Below are 19133 nucleotides of genomic sequence, written 5' to 3' on the forward strand. Positions count from 1 at the left end.
GCAGTAAGTTACTTCTCAGTACATAGGTGAGAACTCTTATCTAATATTTCATAAAATAGTCTGAGTATTAGGATGCCCTACCAAGAAACTGTAGTAATGTCAAAGGACAAGGGTTTTGGTCCTGAGGTCATAGGTCAGAGAGAACCCTCTCACAACCAAGCATTGGCTTCTTGAGTGACTGGAAGTGAAAGTTTTTCATCAGGAAGCCTTGGTATTGCAAAATGGGAAGCTGTGAGGTACGCTGCTAGCACCATGGCACTCGGCTCTCTGAGCCTGAGCTTCCAAAAACAGCCCTGGGATTTGGGATGGGGGGAGAAGGAATCAAGAAGGGAGCCAGGCCTGGCTGGTGTGGCTCAGGTGTTGTCCCATGCACTGACAGGTTGCCGATTTGATTCCTAGTCAGGCACATGCCCAGGCTGTGGGCTTGATCCCTGGTGGAAGGCATGCAGGAGGTAACTGATCAGCTAAGGATTCATGCCACTGACGTTTTTCTCCCCCTTTCCCTCCTCTCTCTTAAAAAAAAAGAAAAGAAAAAAAAGTGAGCCCAGGAAGGAGACAAGGGTTCTTCGTGTCAGAGTCATAGAAGACCGCTTTAGTGCCAAGGGAAGGGCCAGAACTCCAAGTCAAGGTTGTTCTCAAATCCTAGGATTTAGGACTGTGAGCAAGTCACTTCTCTAAGTCACAGTGAAATGATGATGAGGCAATCTCTCAGGGTTGTGAAGGTTAAGTGAAGCAATGCCCATGAATGCTAGGATTGTAGTAGATGCTCACGTAACACCAGAACATGCATTCGTTCACTCCTTGTGGAGACATGGACAGTGACCGCGGTAGGAGGGAAGGACAGGAGGAGATATAGATACTGTGTTCATTTGCCCACAATGAGTCATTGTCTCGGGAAGATCTTTCCTTCTCAGCTTGTTCTGACTTGAGAGAGATTCTTCTGTTATTGCCCTTGGTGGTTGCTATGGGGGATGTAACCACATCACAAATGTATAATTGGTGCAGAGACACTTGGCCTGCTTAGTGTGATCTCAGCTCTAAGTAAGTGATGCTCATTTGTCATAAAACTGTGGGTGATAGATTGAAACTACACATGCCAATCACAATAGCTGCTATAAAGTCTTTGTAAAGAACCAAGAAATGAAAAACAAAGGTGTGGGTGGTTTCTTTTTTATCACATCAGTCCTAAACAGTGAACCATGTGCGCTGTGACAGCATCCTGGTGTATCTCTGAAAAGCCAACTGGCAATGCACCTGCTTGGCTATCATTGTGAGTTTACCTTAATCTATTATTCAGAACCCAGGCCTGTGTGCTCACCAGGTGAAAATTTCTAATACATGTTTACAGTCAGTAATGAGGCTGATGGTACGGATTTGTCCACATGGGGCAATCCAGAGTGGATCTGTCCTATTTTCAAAAGGGTTGTACTTTTCCCAGGAACCTTCCTTCTGTGATAGTTGCCATGACTTTTTAATGGCTCTAAGTAAGTGATCACTTCTTTTATCTCCTTGTCATTTGTGTGTAAAATCATTATGAATAGGCTCAAAAGACTCAATTTGAAAATGCATAGGGTCTCAATTTTTCATTTTAATTCATTATAGGAATGGAAAAGGTAGTAGATCTCTTTCTCATATATGTATATATATGTGTGTGTATGCATATATGTGTGTATATGCATGTGTGTGCATACGTGCATGCATGTGTGTATATGCAGATATGTGTGCATATACATGTGTGTGTGTGTGTGTGTGTATGCATACAGACACACATACACATATATAGCTTGTAAATTATTATAAAGGGTGGTCTGAATTGAGAGTGGTGATGGTTGGACAATTTGGTGAATATACTTTAACCATTGAATTATGCACTTTAGATGGGTGAATTGTATGGCATGTTAATTATATCTCAGTAAAGCAGTTATAAGAGTAAATAGTAGTTTAACTGCTGGCTTTGAAATAAGGATATAAATTAAGTTTTTTTAAAAAGGACTTTTCATGTTTTATCTATGTTTTTAGTTGTGTCTGTGTTTTTCCTTCAATTAGGAGAAAGCACATCACATATAAATGGACAGAATACGTGTAGAAGGAATGAGTGAAAGAAAATCCCATTAGGACATCACAATAATAAATGCTTCAGTCAAGATCCATCAATGAACTCTAAAATTAGTGGGCATAAGTTTAAGGAGAAATGGGATATATGCCCAGCCCCCAAGCATCTCCTCCCCCCCCCACACCAGATATTCATTATAAAGGGAAGAATAGTAACTTGCAGTGGAAAACCTGATAGCCCCCCTCCTCGCCATATAATGAAGGTAGCATCATCCTATATAATAAAAGGCTAATATGCAAATCAACCAACGGCAGAATGACCTATCACTCTGACATGCACTGACCACCAGGGAGCAGATGCTCAACGCAGGAGCTGCCCCTTGGTGGTCAGTGTGTTCCCACAGGGGGAGCCCTGCTCATCCAGAACCCAGGCTCATGGCTGGCGAGCCCAGCAGCAGTGGTGGGAGCCTCTCCTGCCTCTGCAGCAGCACTAAGGATGTCCGACTGCCAGCTTAGGCCCTCTCCCCATGGGGATTGGACCTAAGCTGGAAGTTGGACATCCCTAGAGGGCTCCCGGACTATGAGAGAGTGCAGGCCGGGCCGAGGGACGACCCCCCCCCCCCATGCTTGAATTTCGTGCACTGGGCCTCTAGTGATTAATAAGATTCGTGGTTGCCAAAACCGGTTTGGCTCAGTGGATAGAGCATCAGCCTGCGGACTGAAAGGTCCCTGGTTTGATTCCGGTCAAGGGCATGTACCTTGGTTGCGGGCACATCCCCAGTAGAGGGTGTGCAAGAGGCAGCTGATCGATGATTTTCTCTCTCATCGATGTTTCTAACTATCCCTCTCTCTTCCTCTGTGTAAAAAAAAATCAATAAAATATAAAATTAAAAAAATAATAAGATTTGTGGTATCTTGTGGCCCCTGATGTGAGGTGCTGAGAAGGGCACATCACCTCTTTGGAGCTCTTCCTCATATCCTAAACTTCAGTCAACCATGTGAAAGCATCAGACAAATCTAAATTCAAAGGCAGTCTACAAAATACTTGACCAGGGTATTTCAAAAATGACAAGGTCATCGATGACAAGGGAAAATAGGACCTGCCAGAGACTGGAGAAGACTAAGGAGAAATAAAAATTAAATGCAGCATGGGATCCCAGTAATGAAATTATTATGAATACACTCAGCTAATTCAATTTGAGGAAGCAACTGGCTCTATTTGAGAAATAGGGCATTGGGAGAGGGGGATCTGAGGACTCTGAATAAAGTCTGTACTTATGAAATGAAAAGGGAAGATAGATAAGTCCAGCATCATTTGGTATTGGACATTAATGAAATTTCTCAAAATATTAAATTCTTTCTTTTCCTAACTTTTTGATTGAATATTTCCACAACATGGTAACAATATTCTTGCCTTTTCAACCTCAATTATTAAATGCAGTAGCTACTTAGGACTCAGGAACCTGAGCAGGGTTCCATGACGTTGAGATCCTGTGCCTGATTTTCACAGGTTTTTGTTTTGTTTGTGGTTTTGCCTCCAGTGTTCCCAGGCTGTCCGCTTCCTGTTCTTAAAGCTTCTGGGTTGCCTTTCTTTTTATGTAACAATTAACTGCTTCTGTTTTCCTCTAATATTCTGCAGCTATTTTTTCTCTGGTATTTTATTAGCAGAAATCACATCTACACCAGCCCGCCAGTGGCATGTAGTAGCTCACATTACAGGTAGTTCCGTTCACTTTGAGATGCCATATAAGCATGGCTTAGATTAAGGCTGCTGCTACCTGGCCTTAAACTCCTGCTATCATTTTCTAACTGTGTGACTTTGGCCAGTCCCTTCTCTTCTCTGCCTCAGTTTCTTCCCGTATAAAATGGGCTAATCATAGTGTTAGCTTCATAGGTGCTTATGAGGACTATAATAAACTGATATGGGGCCTCAGTAAGCTGTATTTGCTATTACAATTGCATGTTCCTGTCTGCCATGTTCAAACTGAACTTATTTTTTTAAATCCTCTCCTGAGGATTTTTTTTTTCCCATCGCTTTTTTAGAGAGTGGAAGGAAGGAAGGGAGGGAGAGAGAGAGAGAAAAAAAAAATTGATGTGAGAGAGACATATTGATTGGTTGTCTCCTGCATGAACCTTGACTGGGGCTGGGGATTGAACCTGCAACCCAAATATGCGCCCTTGGCCAGGAATCAAACCCACACCCCTTTAGTGCATGGGCTGATGCTCGAATCACTTAGCAACAACACCAGCCAGGGCTCAACCAGAATTTTTAGTTTGGTGAGTAAGGGGTGCTTCTGGTCACAGGACAGTTTGCCAAATAGTCATACTCAGCAGACTAAAGAGGTAAAGCCAGAGCTTTTCTGATGTTTCCTCCTTGGTTCTCAGAAAAGAGGTTTCCCTGCTCCCTCCCTTGACAGTTAAGAAAAAGAACAGCTGTTAGCTTAGAAACGATTTATCTTTTGAAGAGAGATAGCCTTGAAGAAAAATGATTTTATAGCTCTGTGCCATATACTCTGAACAGATTGTAGGGTGTATGCATTGAAATGTGTTAAAACACACACACACACACACACACACACACACACAAAACAAATGCAAATGCAGCCAAGTGTGTTAGAAAAAGTTATAATCTTCCCTTTGAGCTTACGTCCATGTTCGGGAAGGAACACAGATAATCTGGGAAAATGCAGAGCTTGCTCTTGGGTGTTCTCCAAAGGGATCTCGGGTTTCCCAGGCAATAGCCAGCCTGCTCTTTGGCCCATGATGTGAGGGGACCTTAGCTGCTCTTGATGAAGCTTCCCTTGGTGCAGTATGCCAATAGTGCCACTTAAAAGAACCAGGATGTGGCCCTAACCTGTTTGGTTCAGTGGATAGAGCGTTGGCCTACGGACTGAGGGGTCCTTGGTTCGGTTCCGGTCAAGGGCATGTACTTTGATTGCAGGCACATCGGTGTGCAGGAGGCAGCTGATCAATGTTTTTATCTCAACAATGTTTCTAACTCTGGTTCCTCCCCCTTCTTCTCTGTAAAAAAAATAAATAAATAAAATAAATAAATAAATAAATAAATAAATAAATAAAATATATTTAAAAATACATAAAATATAATAAAATAATATTTTATGTATTTTTAAATATACTTTATTTATTTTTATAGAGAGGAAGGGAGAGGAATAGAAAGTTAGAAACATTGATAAGAGAAAAACATCGATCAGCTGCCTCCTGCACATCCCCCACTGGGGATGTGCCTGCAATCAAGGTACATTAAGACCTTTAATCACTGTTACGATACTTCTCTAGTCTTAATTGTTTAAACAGAGGTCAGAGAAGTAGCTGTTTATACTCTTTCATCATGTCTTTACGAGATTCGTGAATCCCTGGACCTTAAGGGTTTGATTCATTCTCTCAAACTGTTCCCATACTCCAAGCTGTATCCACTCCACCCCCAGGCCTGCCGGCTCCTAAAAAGGCCAGTGTTTCCCTAGAGAAGCAAGCCTGCCACCACCTAAGTCACCACTTCCATTACCTGCTAGGGGCACCCATAGGACCGTGCTGCATGTGTATTGGGTACATTTACTCATTCCTCCCTTGGGGGCTAGGAGGGTCACTGTGTGTGTGTGTGTGTGTGTGTGTGTGTGTGTGTGAGAGAGAGAGAGAGAGAGAGAGAGAGAGAGAGAGAGAGAGAGAGAGATGGTATGGGGGTAGAGATTGAATTTTGTTATTTGAGAAGATCAGAGGCCCCATTGGTAAAATGTTTTGAAGTTTAACTCAGGCAATACGTAGTATGCTTTAAAATAATTTTATCATTAAGTATTGACAATTAGAACATTTTACCCCTGTAAATAATGTCAGTTTTTAAAGAGCTATAAGCAGTTTTTTACCTAAGTGCTACTGTTTGTTCAGGTATATTAGTTAATGGTTTGGCCAGCTCTTTTGGCATGTATATTTTCATTTTTTGATGAATACAAATGTCCAAACTTAGCTTTTGCATTATATAAGATTCCCAAATTATATACCTCGTTAGCATCTTTATTTCTTTTATTTAATATAGTGTGGGACTGAACTCTAACTTGAGATGTGATGACACTTACTTTAAATTTTTGAAATAATATCTAGCCCCCTACAATGCATTCCAGTGCTATGCAAGGACATTTTTTGAGTCCTAATAAATCTTTGCTGCTAAATCTGTCTCCTCTACTGGAAGCAGTTAGTTGCTATTTCAATGACACTTCCTAGTTTAATGGATCACATCCTATATAATATAAGGCTAATATGCAAATAGACCTATGGAGGAACAACTGATCACTATGAGGTGCACTGACCACCAGGGGGCAGATGCTAAATGCAGGAGCTACCCCCTGGTGGTTCATGGCTGGTGAGTGCAGGAGCATTGGCGGGAGCCTCTCCTGCCTCTGTAGCAGCGCTAAGGATGTCTGACTGCGGCTTAGGCCCGCTCGTGGGGAGCAGGCCTAACCTGGCAGTTGGACATCCCCCAAGAGCTCCCGGACTGCGAGAGGGTCACCCTCCCCCCAAGTGCACAAATTTAATGCACCAGGCCTCTAGTTAATAATAATAATAAATTTATTGAGAGCCAGAGATGATGTTAGGCTAACTATATACATATCCATTAAATCCTTACCACGTATCTTCAAGAAAAGTGTTATTGCTCTTTTTTTATAGATGCAACTAGAGGCCTGGTGCATGAAATTCATACATGGGGGTATGTGTCCCTCAGCCCAGCCTGCACCCTCTCCAATCTGGGACACCTTGAGGGATGTCCAACTGCCAGTTTAGACCCGATGCCAGTAGGATAGAGCCTAAATGAGCAATCGGACATCCCTCTCACTATCCAGGACTGCTGCCTCCCAACCATTCGCCTGTCTGCCTGTCTGATTACCACTAACCACTTCTTCCTGCCAGCCTGATCACCCCCTAACCACTCCCCTGACAGCCTGATTGATGCCTAACTGCTCCCTTGCCAGCCTGATCACCCCTAACTGCCCTTCCTGCAGGCTTGATTGCCCCTAACTGCCCTTCCTTGCAGGCTTGGTCCCTCCCAACTGCCCTCCCCTGCTGGCCTGGTTTCTCCCAATTGCCCTCCCCTGCTGGCCATCTTATGGTGTCCATCTTGTGTCCACATGGGGGCAGCCATCTTTGATCACATGGGAGCAGCCATCTTGTGTGTTGGAGTGATGGTCAATTTGCATATTACTCTTTATTAAATAGGATAACTGAGATGAGTGATTTGAACAAGGCCATCCAAAACAATAAGGATTAGAGATGGAATTTGAACCCTGGTTTATGAGAAATGAAAGCCTTGCTGCCCTTTCTACTCTACCTGTCAGGGTTGTCTTGCCTTTTCTTTTCCAGTTCAGCTAATTTCTGTAAGCTTTTAAGAATCGTAGGTCTATAAATAGGTCTCTCTGATTATTCAGCCAATTTTATAGGAACAGCTCACTATCATATAGAGCTCATAGACCTTGGCTTAGTACCTTAATATAGGATAATGTTAGGTTGTTTGTTCAATAGCAGCTTAATTAAGATACTAGAGGCCCAGTGCATGAAATTCATGCACAGGGTATGTGTCCCTCAGCTCAGCCTGCACCCTCTCCAAAGTGGGACTCCTTGAGGGATGTCTGACTGCCCTACTGGGATTGGGCCTAAATGGGCAGTCAGACATCCCTCTCACAATCCAGGACTTCTGGCTCCCAACTGCTTGCCTGCCTGCCTGATTGCCTCTAACCTAGGGGTGTCGAACTCAATCAGAGTAGGGGCCAAAATCTAAAATCCAGCCTAAATCGCGGGCCGAATGGTTTACTGAACAGTCATAAACTGTCATTGTGATGGAAATGCAGCGGAGTGCAGTGATGACAGCGCGGTGCGGGCCACATTGCAAGGCCTGGCGGGACGGATTTGGCCCACGGGCCTTGTGTTTGACACATGTGCTCTAACCACTTCTGCCTGTCAGCCTGATCACCCCCTAACCACTCCCCTGACAGCCTGGTTGATGCCTAACTCCTCCCTTGCCAGCCTAATTGCCCCTAACAGCCCTTCCCTGCAGGCCTGGTTCCCCACAACTGCTCTCCCCTGCAGACCTGGGTTACCCCCCCCCCCCCCCCCCCCCCCCCCCCCCCCCACTGCCCTTCTCTGCAGGCCCGGTTGCCTCCAACTCCCCTCCCCTGCTGGCCATCTTGTGGTGGCCATCTTGTGTTCACATGGGGGCGGCCATCTTGTGTGTTGGAGTGAGGGTCAATTTTCATCTTACTCTTTTATTAGATAGGATGATTCAAATACCAAAAAACTTATCCTTTGAAGTGTACAATTTGGTGCTTTTTAGTATATTTACAAAGTTCTACAACCATTACCACAATCAAGTTTAGAACATTTTCATCACCTCCAAAAAGAAGCTTCATGTCCATTAGATCACTTTCCATTCCTTTATCCCTCTCCCCCAATCTCCTTTGCATCTCAGTGGATTTGCCTTTTCTAAATGTTTTATATAGGTAGAATCATACAGTATGTGGCTTTTTGTGTCTGGCTTCTTACACTGAGTGTAATGTTTTCAAGGTTCATCATGTTGTAGCCTGAATCAGTACTTCATTTCCTTTTTGTTGTTTTGTTTAAAAGGATATTTTTTTCTATTTGATTTTTAGGAGAGTGGAAGGGAGGAAAGGAGGAGGAGAGAGAAACAACTAAGTGAGAGAGACACATTGATCGGTTGCATTCCACACGCACCCCAACAGGGCCCGGGATTGAACCTGCATCCTAGGCACATGCCCTTGACTGGGAATCAAATACATGGCCCCTTAGTGTGAGGGCCAATGCTCCAACCACTGCGCAGCACCTGCCAGGACAAGACGTCATTCCTTTTGATGGCTGAGTAATATATTCCATTGTATGGGTAGACCACATTTTATTGACCCATTCATCTGTTAATGGACACTTGAGTTGTTTGTACTTCTTGGCTGTAATGGAACATTCATGTGCAGGTCCTTGTATAGATGTGTTTCCATTTTCACTTTTCCAGTTTGTCTTTAACTCATCCTGGTGTGGTTCAGTAAGCCTTCCGTTTGATTACAAGTATTCCCTGTGACAGCAAATTGCAACAATAGAGGACTGCTTGAATTATATATTGTGGTTATGTTCTCTTGGTGAGTTCCTATGGTTTGTTTTTTCTTGTAGACCTGCCCTTCATGCAAAATTACATTTGCTCCCAAATCGGAAGGTGTTGCAGAAGCAGGAGCAATGCAAAATGGCTGTCAGGAGGAGCATAAAAATAAAAACAAGGTAACAAGCTCCTGGATGTCATACTGTCAGTTCTCCGGTGGATCCACCTGAGATGAAACTCCTATTGTCAACTTCTCGGTTCTGGGAATACTTCCTCTTAGGTGACCCATTCCATACCTTCTAGTCCTTTTGCGTTTTGAACAGACCAATAAAGAACAGGAATGAGTCAGAACTAATCCCTGAGAAGTAATCAGATGCTGAACTGAATGGGATGGATCCCTAAGGGGCAATAAGGGTTTAAAGGCATGTGGATTAGAGAATTAGTGAAGGTTTGTGGGGCTGGAAGTTGGATTTAACATATGGTGGACTGTGGGTTTGCAAAGAGAAGAGGGGACTTGAGGATAAGAGACACATCATGGAGAGGGGCTTGGGATTAGGGACAGCAGCAAGGAAGCTGCCAGAGAAACCTCCTTGGAACCAGAGCTAGGACTGGAGCGGAAATTAGATTCGATAGCTGTGAAGGCTGGCCATCCAGCAAGCCCACTCGGTCATCCTCTACCCTCATGTCGTCTGCCCAGGGATTGTGTCACACTAGGTCTGTTTGTCTTGCAGACAGGCAGTCACCCTTTCCTAAACTACAGCCCATATGGGTTTTCTTTCTCTGGATCCACCCTTGCACTTCTCCCAAACCTTCCCCAGAGCCCTCTGGAACCCTGGTTTGGTGGTCAGCAAACTGAGAGCCTCACCCCACCCTGGTTGCCTGAACGCCTGGAGTTGCGATTTGCCATTTCAGGGGGATAGGGAGAAGCAGATGGGTGGCGAGATCCAGACTTTGGATTGGGACCAAGACTTGAAGGTGCAGCGCACAGTGCAGTGGGACTCCAGCGTAGCAGAGGGGTTGGGCGGAAAAGCATGCTGCACATCCACGGGTCACCGCTGTGTCTGCTTCCCTCTGTCTTGAGGCAGGTTCCTGGAGGACATAATTCCAAAACACAGAACGGACTCCTGAGCCCTCCCCAGGAGGAGAAGCTCACCAACAGCCAGACCTCCCTGTGTGAGATGCTACAGGAAAAGGGAAGGTGGGCAGGGGTCAGCCTGGACCAGTCTGCTCTCCTTCCACTGAGGCTTAAGAACATTCGGGAGAAAACAGACGCCCACTTTGTTGATGTGATCAAAGAAGACAGGTAAGAGTGGAGCAATGGGAATTGAAGTAAAGTTTGCAGATATAAGACTTTCCCTTTCTCTAAATTACCTTGTCTGTCATGTGTTGTCAATATATCACTTTACTTTGAAGTAATAATTTGAAACTTACAGAAACAGTGCATGAATAATACTAAGAATTCTCTTTATATCCTTTTCCTGATTTTTCTAACTTTTAACATTTTACTGTTTGTTTTAGTCTCCTCTCTCTCTTCTTTCTGTCTTTCTCTATAAAATTTATAATTTTTTTTCTAGACCACTTGACAGTAGTTGAATACATCATTTTCTTTACTCCTTTAATACTATATTTCCTAAAAATAAAGATGTTCTTTCATATAATCATAGTTATCAAATTTGGTAAATATGGCATGTGATGTTTTATATCTGTAATCCATATTCCAGTGTTGTTGTTTTTTTAATCAAACTGAGATGAGAGAGAGAGAGAGGAGAGAAGTATTATACATGCCCCAACTGGGGATCAAACTTGCAACCTAGGTATGGCCCTGACCAGAAAAAGAACTCACAACCATTTGGTATACCAGATGCACTCCAGCTAACTGAGCCTCCCGGCCAGAGCTCCAGTTTTGTCAGTTGGTAGCACTTTTTCTTTAGCACAGGATTCTGTCCTGGGTCACAGGTTTAATTATGCAGTGGAAGATGTTTTCAAAAGCAGGGTTCTGCAGATGTGTGCTATTAATTATGATGGATGGTCATTCTTTAGTGGGGGTAGGGGGAGAGACATAAAATGTGATTATGTTTAGAATTGCTTTCCAGAGATACATTCTAAAAGGAGTGGCTGAGCCATGTCTAAAAAAGTCATTTGGTGATTTTAGATACAGCTTTTGTGATATACTTATTGAGTGATGTTTTGGTAACGAATTGCAACCTGCTGATACAATAAATAGAACTGTGCTTCATGTTAATCAATTGCATTTTTCATCTCTTCTAGCCTGATGAAAGATTATTTTTTTAAGCCACCCATTAATCAGTTCAGCTTGAACTTCCTGGATCAGGAGCTAGAGCAAGCCTACAGGACCAGCTATCAAGAAGAGGTGCATGTTCCCTATCATTTTACTAAAGAAATGTGTTGTTGTTACCAGACAGTTCCCAATTAGTTTTGTGCTTTGGAAATCTTTCCTGTTTTCCTGAATGACAGGAAAAGGAAAGCTAATATTGATTTCCCACAGTCTATAAGCTCTAAATTGCATCTTTATATGAATCTATCTACACAAGGGAGAAAACTCCAAATCCTTCTGCGCTCTCGAGTCTAGCAACCAAGGCTTGTCATTGCCCAGTTCCTTTCCCCTGCAGCTGGTGCATCCACCACCAGGCTGTGTGCTCCCCTTGGGCCTTGTTTCGTGTCTATCCCAGCATCCTGCACAGAGCCAGGCCCTGTATTTTCATCTGCTGCTGCTTCAGTCCCCGCCTGTTACTTCCGCCATGAAGCCAGCTTTTACCCTCCCTGAACCTGGGACCCAGACATTCAGGGGAAGCTCCCAGCACATGGCTTTTGTGCTGCTGACTTTACAGACACAGAATAAGGGACTTTACCAGCCAGTAACTCATTTTTCAGGGTCAGTATGCAATGTGCCTGTGAGAACTTACTGGTGTGTAGTCAGTTGCTGTGTGACCTTGGGCAAGTTCCTGAACTTCCCTGTGCTTTAGTTTCCTCGTTGTTAAGCAGAGAAATAGTAGGGTGATGGTCCACCCAAAGCACTTATTGCCCTGTAACTGGTTGGGGGGTAGGCGAATGTTTGGGTTTTTCCACCTAAACTATACTCCATGACCATCTGTCACAGCATCTGTTCATGCACCTCCACCTTTCTCGTACTCCAAACAGGTTATAAAGAATTCTCCCGTGAAGACTTTTGCCAGTGCCACCTTCAGCTCCCTCCTGGATGTGTTTCTGTCAACAACAGTGTTTCTGATTCTCTCCATCACCTGCTTCCTGAAGTACGGGGCCACTACCACACCTCCCCAGCCAGTCACCCTGGTGGTCTTCGGGGTGGCCCTGCTCCTGGAGGTGCTGTCCCTCATGGTCTCCGTCAGGTAAAGGCTCACCTGCAGGGCGGGTCTCCAGCTTTTAGCCTCTGGCTCCCTCTGCTGGCTCCACAGTTTATGACTAAACAGTCTGCGGCACAGCTGACCAGCGGTCTGAAGCGCGGTGTCTCTGCAATCTCATTTCAGGTGAAGGGTCCTCTTTCCTTCCTTCCCCCGGCCCTACTTCACAGCTTTCTCCCTTGAAGACCCTGGCCCTGGGCACAGGTGGGCACTCTCTTGACCAGAGAGTCAGTGTCCTCTGTAGCCCTGATGCCGCCAGCTAGTCCTGTATTTTCCAAATCAGAGATTTAAAAAAAAAAAAAAAAAAAAAAGGTGGGATATGGCATAAGAAAGGAAAGATAAAGGGAGTTTATAGGGTCCAAATGATAGGAGGTTGCCAGCAGATGAGCAGACACCTCTCCCAGATATAAGAGAGAAACTATAAAACCCTTAGGAGACATCATAGGTGTAAGTCTCTGTGAGCTTGGATCAAGCAATGGTTTCTTAGACACAAAAAGCACAAGCAACCAGAGAAAAAATAGTTGGACTTCATCAAAATTTGAAATTTTTAAGTTGAAAGAACACCACCAAAAAAGTCATAGAGAACCTGGGGAATGGGAGAGAATATTTGTAAATCCAGGGTTTAATATCTAGAATGTAAACTCAATAATAAAAAGATAACCCATTTAAAAATGGACAGAGGGTCTGAACAGACAACAGTGGCCCCTCAGGAAGCTGGGCCCCCAGCACCTGCCCATCTTGATGTCAGGGTTCAGTTTGACACTGAGGAAGCCCACCGCTGCTCTGTACATTTCTGACTAGAAGTGAATGCACGGGGCATTCTGTTCACAAGCACCCAGACTGCCTGTGCCATTTGCCTCCTGGGCACTATGACACAGTCCTTGCACCACAGCCACCTCCTCTGTTCAGTCTTGTCACTCCCAACAGGTCAGCCTGTCAGCCTAATAGATTCCCACTGGTAATTGCCCCCCAAGCTGGGGATAAAACAGAAACAGGGAGAAGGGCACTGGACGTAAGTTTCTGCTCCTCTTTCCCAATATCCCAGAACAGGAAGCAATAGCTTCAGATCTGGCTCTGAGTGAGTGCCCCCCTCCCTTCCACACTCACTGTCATCCTGCTCCCCTCTGAAGTCCCTGGGAGGGCCATTTGCTGAGGACTGCTAGAGGCCACACGCTCATCTCCTGGCCTGGCTCTGGTTGAGGTAACTCAGGTGTGTCCTTGCTGTCTCCCCAAATTCCCTCCAGCTGAGTGGAGCTGAATTACCTATAAGTGACTCCTCAATTACACAGCCCTCCCTGTGGGCCTGCCCCTCTGGTCCTGGCTCTGCTCCCCTCACTGAGCTGCCTGGGACATAAATAAGCTCTGCTTCTGGGGAACCCAAACTAAGTCATCCTCAGGCCCCTAGTTTGGTTTTTTCCTTTTTTAAACTTAGATTTTTAGTTTAAAAAAATATTTTTTTATTGATTTCAGAGAGGAAGAGAGAGGAAGAAAGAGATCAAAACATCAATGATGAGAAAAAATCATTGATCGGCTGCCTCCCGGGGATTGAGCCCTCAACCTGGGCATGTGCCCTGACTAGGAATTGAATCGTAACCTCCTGGTTCATAGGTCAGTGCTCAACCTCTGAGCCACACTAGCCAGGCTAAACTTAGTTTTCTTATATAACTTACATGTAATAAATTCTTATTTCAGTCATCACCATATAACTTTACAGCTCTTCTATCACCCCAAAGAAAACACAGTACCCATTTGCAGTTACTCCATTCCCCTCCCTACCCCAGCTCCAGGTTTCCTTCTGGCATGGACCTACAACTAGATAAAGCTTTTGATCAGTCTGAAATTAGCATTGCCTCCACACATTTTTTTTTAATAAATATATTTTATTTATTTTGTACAGAGAGGAAGGGAGAGAGAGAGAGAGTTAGAAACATTGATGAGAGAGAGTCATCAATCAGCTGCCTCTTGCACACCCCCTACTAGGGATATGCCCGCAACCAAGGTACATGCCCTTGACCGGAATCGAACCCGGGACCTTTCAGTCCCCAAGCCGACGCTCTATCCATTGAGCCAAACCGGTCCCGGCTGCCTCCACACATTTTTAAAAAACCCTTTATACCCTGTTCCTTGGACCTAATTCTACAGAATCTGGGCTAACCCACATTTAGAGACTGCAGGGGGCTGCAGTCAGACAGACTCCAGGCCTGGCTGTGCCCAGATGCTGAGGTGCTGGGCCAGGTGGATGTGGCAGCCACTGTGCTCCTGAACCACCTCTGGTGTGACTTTAGAAGTTCACTTTTCCTGGACTGTCAAAGCCTGGGAGAGGTTCAGACCCTGACGGATAGCCTCACACACTTATATTTAGGGTCCAAAACTAACAGGAACCTACACTGAGGAATATGTCGGTACCCCAGGGAGGCCGTTCTGTGGCTCTTCAGTGGCTGACCCAGGCCTGGCACCTCCTCTGGAAGGCTGCCCAGTCTCAGCTTGGGCTCTTGTCCTTCCAGCCGTTTGTGCTGTGCCTTCGACAGGCAAGCGGACAGGGGTCTTGTCCTTGGAATTCTGCAGCCTGAGACCTTTGTGGAGGGCTTCCCAGGCTGCCTTCTCCTGGCTGGGCTCAGCTCCTCTGTCTCCTTGTAGGGCTTGTGTATTCTCTTTGAGCATATTTGTGGTTATCCTTGGAAATATTCCAAGAATTCCACTAACCTTTTAAGTATCAGGAGGCCAGAATAGTCCAGCACTTAAAAGGGTCAGATGGGCCCTAGCTGGTTTGGCTCAGTGGATAAAGCGTTGGCCTGTTGGACTGAAGGGTCCCGGATTCAATTCTGGTCAAGAGCACATGCCCAGGTTATGGGCTCAATCCCCAGTAGGGGATGTGCAGGAGGCAGCCAGTCAATGATTCTTTCTCATCATTGATGTTTCTAGTCTCTCCCCCTCTCCCTTCCTCTCTGAAATCAATAAAAAATAAAAAATAAAACTTTTTAAAAGGGGGTCAAATGGGGCCTAGCTCTATGTGGGAGATAGCTGAAATTTGGGGGTTCCTCATGGAGGCCGAACATAGGTGCTGTAGGTGTTAAGGCCTGAAGGTGCAGGTGCCTGGGTGCGTGTGAAAAGTCCCGATGAGTCTTTGTGCCCTCACAGTTCAGCAGCGGCTCTTGGCCCCCCTTCACCTTCCCCAGGGGCTGGCTTCAGAGAGGGACTGTGTGCATGGGTCTCCCTCCTGAGACAGACCCCCACTGCCCTCTCTTCCATCTCCCACTGCTGGGGTTCAGGCGCCCCTCACTCTAGGATTCCTCCAAGGCCATTCTGACCTGCAGGACCACAGTTCTCAGCCCCACAGTCTCAGCTCCCTTCTTTATGAAAAATATGATGTTCCCATCATTGTCCTGAAATTTAGCCCACCTGTACACACAACTTCTAAAAGGATCTGTGAAATGCTGTCACTCCAATATGAAGGAGAGACAACAAAAAAGCCATCTATAACGAAATAGGTAGTGCTTCACCTGAAATACGCTAGGGGACCACCATCGGGAGTTATCACAGCTGTCAGCTGTCTGCCCTCCTGTGCACAGTCGCTGCCAGTGTGGCAGCTCCAAACGCGGCCGCAAGGGCATGCAGGTTTGGTGGCACAAGCACCACGGGCTGAGTTGCAGCCTGAGATTTCTGAAATGTTGAACGATCATGGTGATGTCCCAGACAAAACAAAGGGTAGTCTTGCTTGGTTTATTCAGTAGTGTATTCCCAGAAACGTAGTGTATTCCCAGAAAAGACAACTCGCAGAAGCCACTTTCTGTTTATAAACGAAATGCAACTAGGCTGTAGGGCTGAGGTCATTGTCAGCAGGCTTTACGTCTCTACATGAGTCCGGGGGCATGTGGCAGTCAGGTGGGGCGCAGGGCAGAGCTTCACTGCACGTTGCAGAATGCCTGTCTAGACGTCAGTAGTACCCCTCAATCATTGGGGCAACCAATGGGGCCCCACAGAATTCCAAAACTGCCCTGGATCACCCACTCCAGACCTCCTGCCCTAGAAGCAGATGACAGTGTGGTGGGCACTTTCACAGGATCTGTTAGTGTCTGTGTGCCCAGTGCGTACCTGCTCTTTTAGACCCACGGAGGCTTGCTTGGCTCTTCATAAGCACATCTTATCTGAATGCATCAAGCGAATCAGGTACGCTGAGCCGAGCAAGGCCAGTGTACTTGCCATCTACCGCGGTGAGGGGTTGGGGGCTCTGCCTGTGGTTCACACCAGCGGCACCAGCATGGGTGAGAGAGGGCAGCAGGCAGGCTGTCGATCCTCCGTCTCCTCTTCTCTGGCAGGCCTACCCACCCAGACACCCCTGCCTCCTTTCTCTCCTCAGGATGGTGTTTTTCCTGGAGGATACGATGGCTTGTACCAAGCGCCTGCTGGAGTGGATCGCCGGCTGGCTCCCGCGACATTTCATTGGGGCCATCCTGGTGTCACTTCCCGCTCTCGCAGTCTATTCACACATCACTCCCGAATTTGAGACGAACATCCATGTAAGTAAAGACTTGGTAATTTATTTCTGTGCTCTCTGGACTCCTGTATCACTTAAGAAAAATAATAAGCCTGATGACTTGGGACACCAGTTTAATATAGGCCCTTAAAGAAGTACAAACTCTGTTATTCTTCAAAGTACAAACTTTGAAAAGACTTTCCTGGGACCGAGGAGCAGGCAGGGAGGTTATCACAAAGACTGTCCAGATGCTCAAACCTGGCATTGGCCACATCAGTGAATGACCCGCCCTGGGGAGAGTGCCCAGTAGATATGTGTCCTGTCCACCAAGGTCCAAATCTATTTTTTTTTACATGTTTTTATAACATAAAGAAACATTGTAAGCAACACAAGATCGTGTGGTCACATGCTGGTCGGCGCAGGTAATTGACTTATCTGATCTGCTGCTGCTGATCAGGGCAAGAGCTTCTGAACTAAACCCCATCGAGAATGAATTGATGCTGTGGTGGAAGGTGATATTTTGGGTGAAAGTGACTATAACATGAACTACCAGGTGGGCTGACTGCGTTTGATATTTGAACACCAAATTACCTTTCCACTGATAGGCAGCAGGTACATGAAGGAAAGGCTTTTTGAAGGTAACTGATTTCACGGTAATTCTCAGAGGGTGTGGCCTACTTTCCCTTTTCTCCAGAGTGTAATTTCCAACCATCTGGATAATTTTTTTTTCATGTAAACATTTTTTAAAAATATATTTGTATTGATTTCAGAGAGAAATAGAGAGGGGAGAGAGAGAGAGAGAGAGAGACACATCAATGATGAGAGAGAATCATTGACCGACTGCCTCCTGTACGCCCCCTCCTGGGGATTGAGCCAAGTGCCTTGACCGACCTCCTGGTTCATAGGTTGGTGCTCAATCACTGAGCCACACCAGCCGGGCTGGGGAAGAACTTTAGGGCCTTCGTGAACTTGTACCCTGAAGCTTTCTCTGATGAACCTAATGATTCATGATCTGTCCCCGAAACTGCTGGATATTTTACGATCACTGCAATATTTTTATCTGTCACAAAGACACAGACAAATGAGCAAACCGTGTGACCTTGTGGTGCTCAGATGGCAGGTGGGCCCTGAGGGGAGGGGTGATGGGTTCCTAACGGAGTGCTGCCCCTCGCTGCAGTTCACCGTGTTCATGGACTCGGCCATCCTCGTCGCCGTGGTGCACTACTGCAACTTCTGCCAGTTCAGCTCCTGGATGCGGTCCTCCTTGGCCACCGTCGTGGGGGCCGGGCCCCTGTTCCTGCTGTACGTCTCCCTGTGCCCGGACAGGTACGTAGGCCGCCACGGCTTGTGTCTGGCTCTCTCGATGGCAGGGCCCCCTTGACTTCGATGTCTCTCTCACCTCAGTTTCACATCAGCACGAACACTGTCAGCTCTAACAGACAGCCACTGTCCCAGCGGGAGAGAGCTTTCAGCACACACAATGTCAGCAAGTGGTGAAATGCCCAAAGAGTAATGTGCAAAAGAACGAGGAAGAAAATAAATTTAATAATATAATGTGTCTGCATTTAGACACTCCAGGCTGACTACCCCGGGAGAGAGAATGCAGTAGTCACACGTTTGAACTTATTTATAATGAAGACGTTTGAATTTAGGAAGGTCGGACCAGGTGCTGTTTCATACAAGACAATCCAGAAAATGAAGGAATCAAGGTACAGGCGGACACAAAAATGAAAGAAGGAAGCGGGTTCTAACCTAATTTGAAGTAGGGTTAATGTACCAAGACAGATTTCAGACTGCTGAAGGAGAGGAAATGAAGAGGTATGACTGTGCAAGGGACTTGAGCATTATTCATAAATATTGTGTCATAACAGCTCCCCATGCTATCACATGAAGCATCAGAGTCATCACGAATCACTTAAATATGTTCTTATCTTGATATCCCTCCACATGTCGAAGAATATATTGACTCCCTGGTACTCAAATGGCCTTCAAAACCATATCACTGATAAGTGCTGAGGACAGAGTGGGTGGGCTGGGAAAAGAAACAGGAGCTGTGTGAGAGATCCCAGGGGACGGGGTCAGCTCTTAGTGCTGAACTGCAAAAATGAAAATAGGATGGTCT

General features: G+C 45.7%; 1 protein-coding gene across 3 annotated transcripts in view; it reads left to right on the forward strand.

Annotated features, from left to right (window-relative positions):
• The window catches only part of ADCY9 (adenylate cyclase 9), a 126216-nt gene that overhangs the window by 97399 nt on the left and 9684 nt on the right, over positions 1-19133 (forward strand). For all 3 annotated transcript variants that reach the window (XM_036410225.2, XM_036410224.2, XM_045571336.1), the window contains exons 4-9: positions 9232-9336; positions 10243-10460; positions 11426-11528; positions 12317-12525; positions 16895-17054; positions 18189-18337. In XM_036410225.2, coding sequence (XP_036266118.1) covers positions 9232-9336; positions 10243-10460; positions 11426-11528; positions 12317-12525; positions 16895-17054; positions 18189-18337 — 944 coding nt within the window. The remainder of the gene's footprint in view (positions 1-9231; positions 9337-10242; positions 10461-11425; positions 11529-12316; positions 12526-16894; positions 17055-18188; positions 18338-19133) is intronic.

This window comes from Pipistrellus kuhlii, unplaced genomic scaffold (genome assembly GCF_014108245.1).
Source record: "Pipistrellus kuhlii isolate mPipKuh1 unplaced genomic scaffold, mPipKuh1.p scaffold_m20_p_4, whole genome shotgun sequence".
NCBI classification, from domain to species: Eukaryota; Metazoa; Chordata; class Mammalia; order Chiroptera; family Vespertilionidae; genus Pipistrellus; species Pipistrellus kuhlii.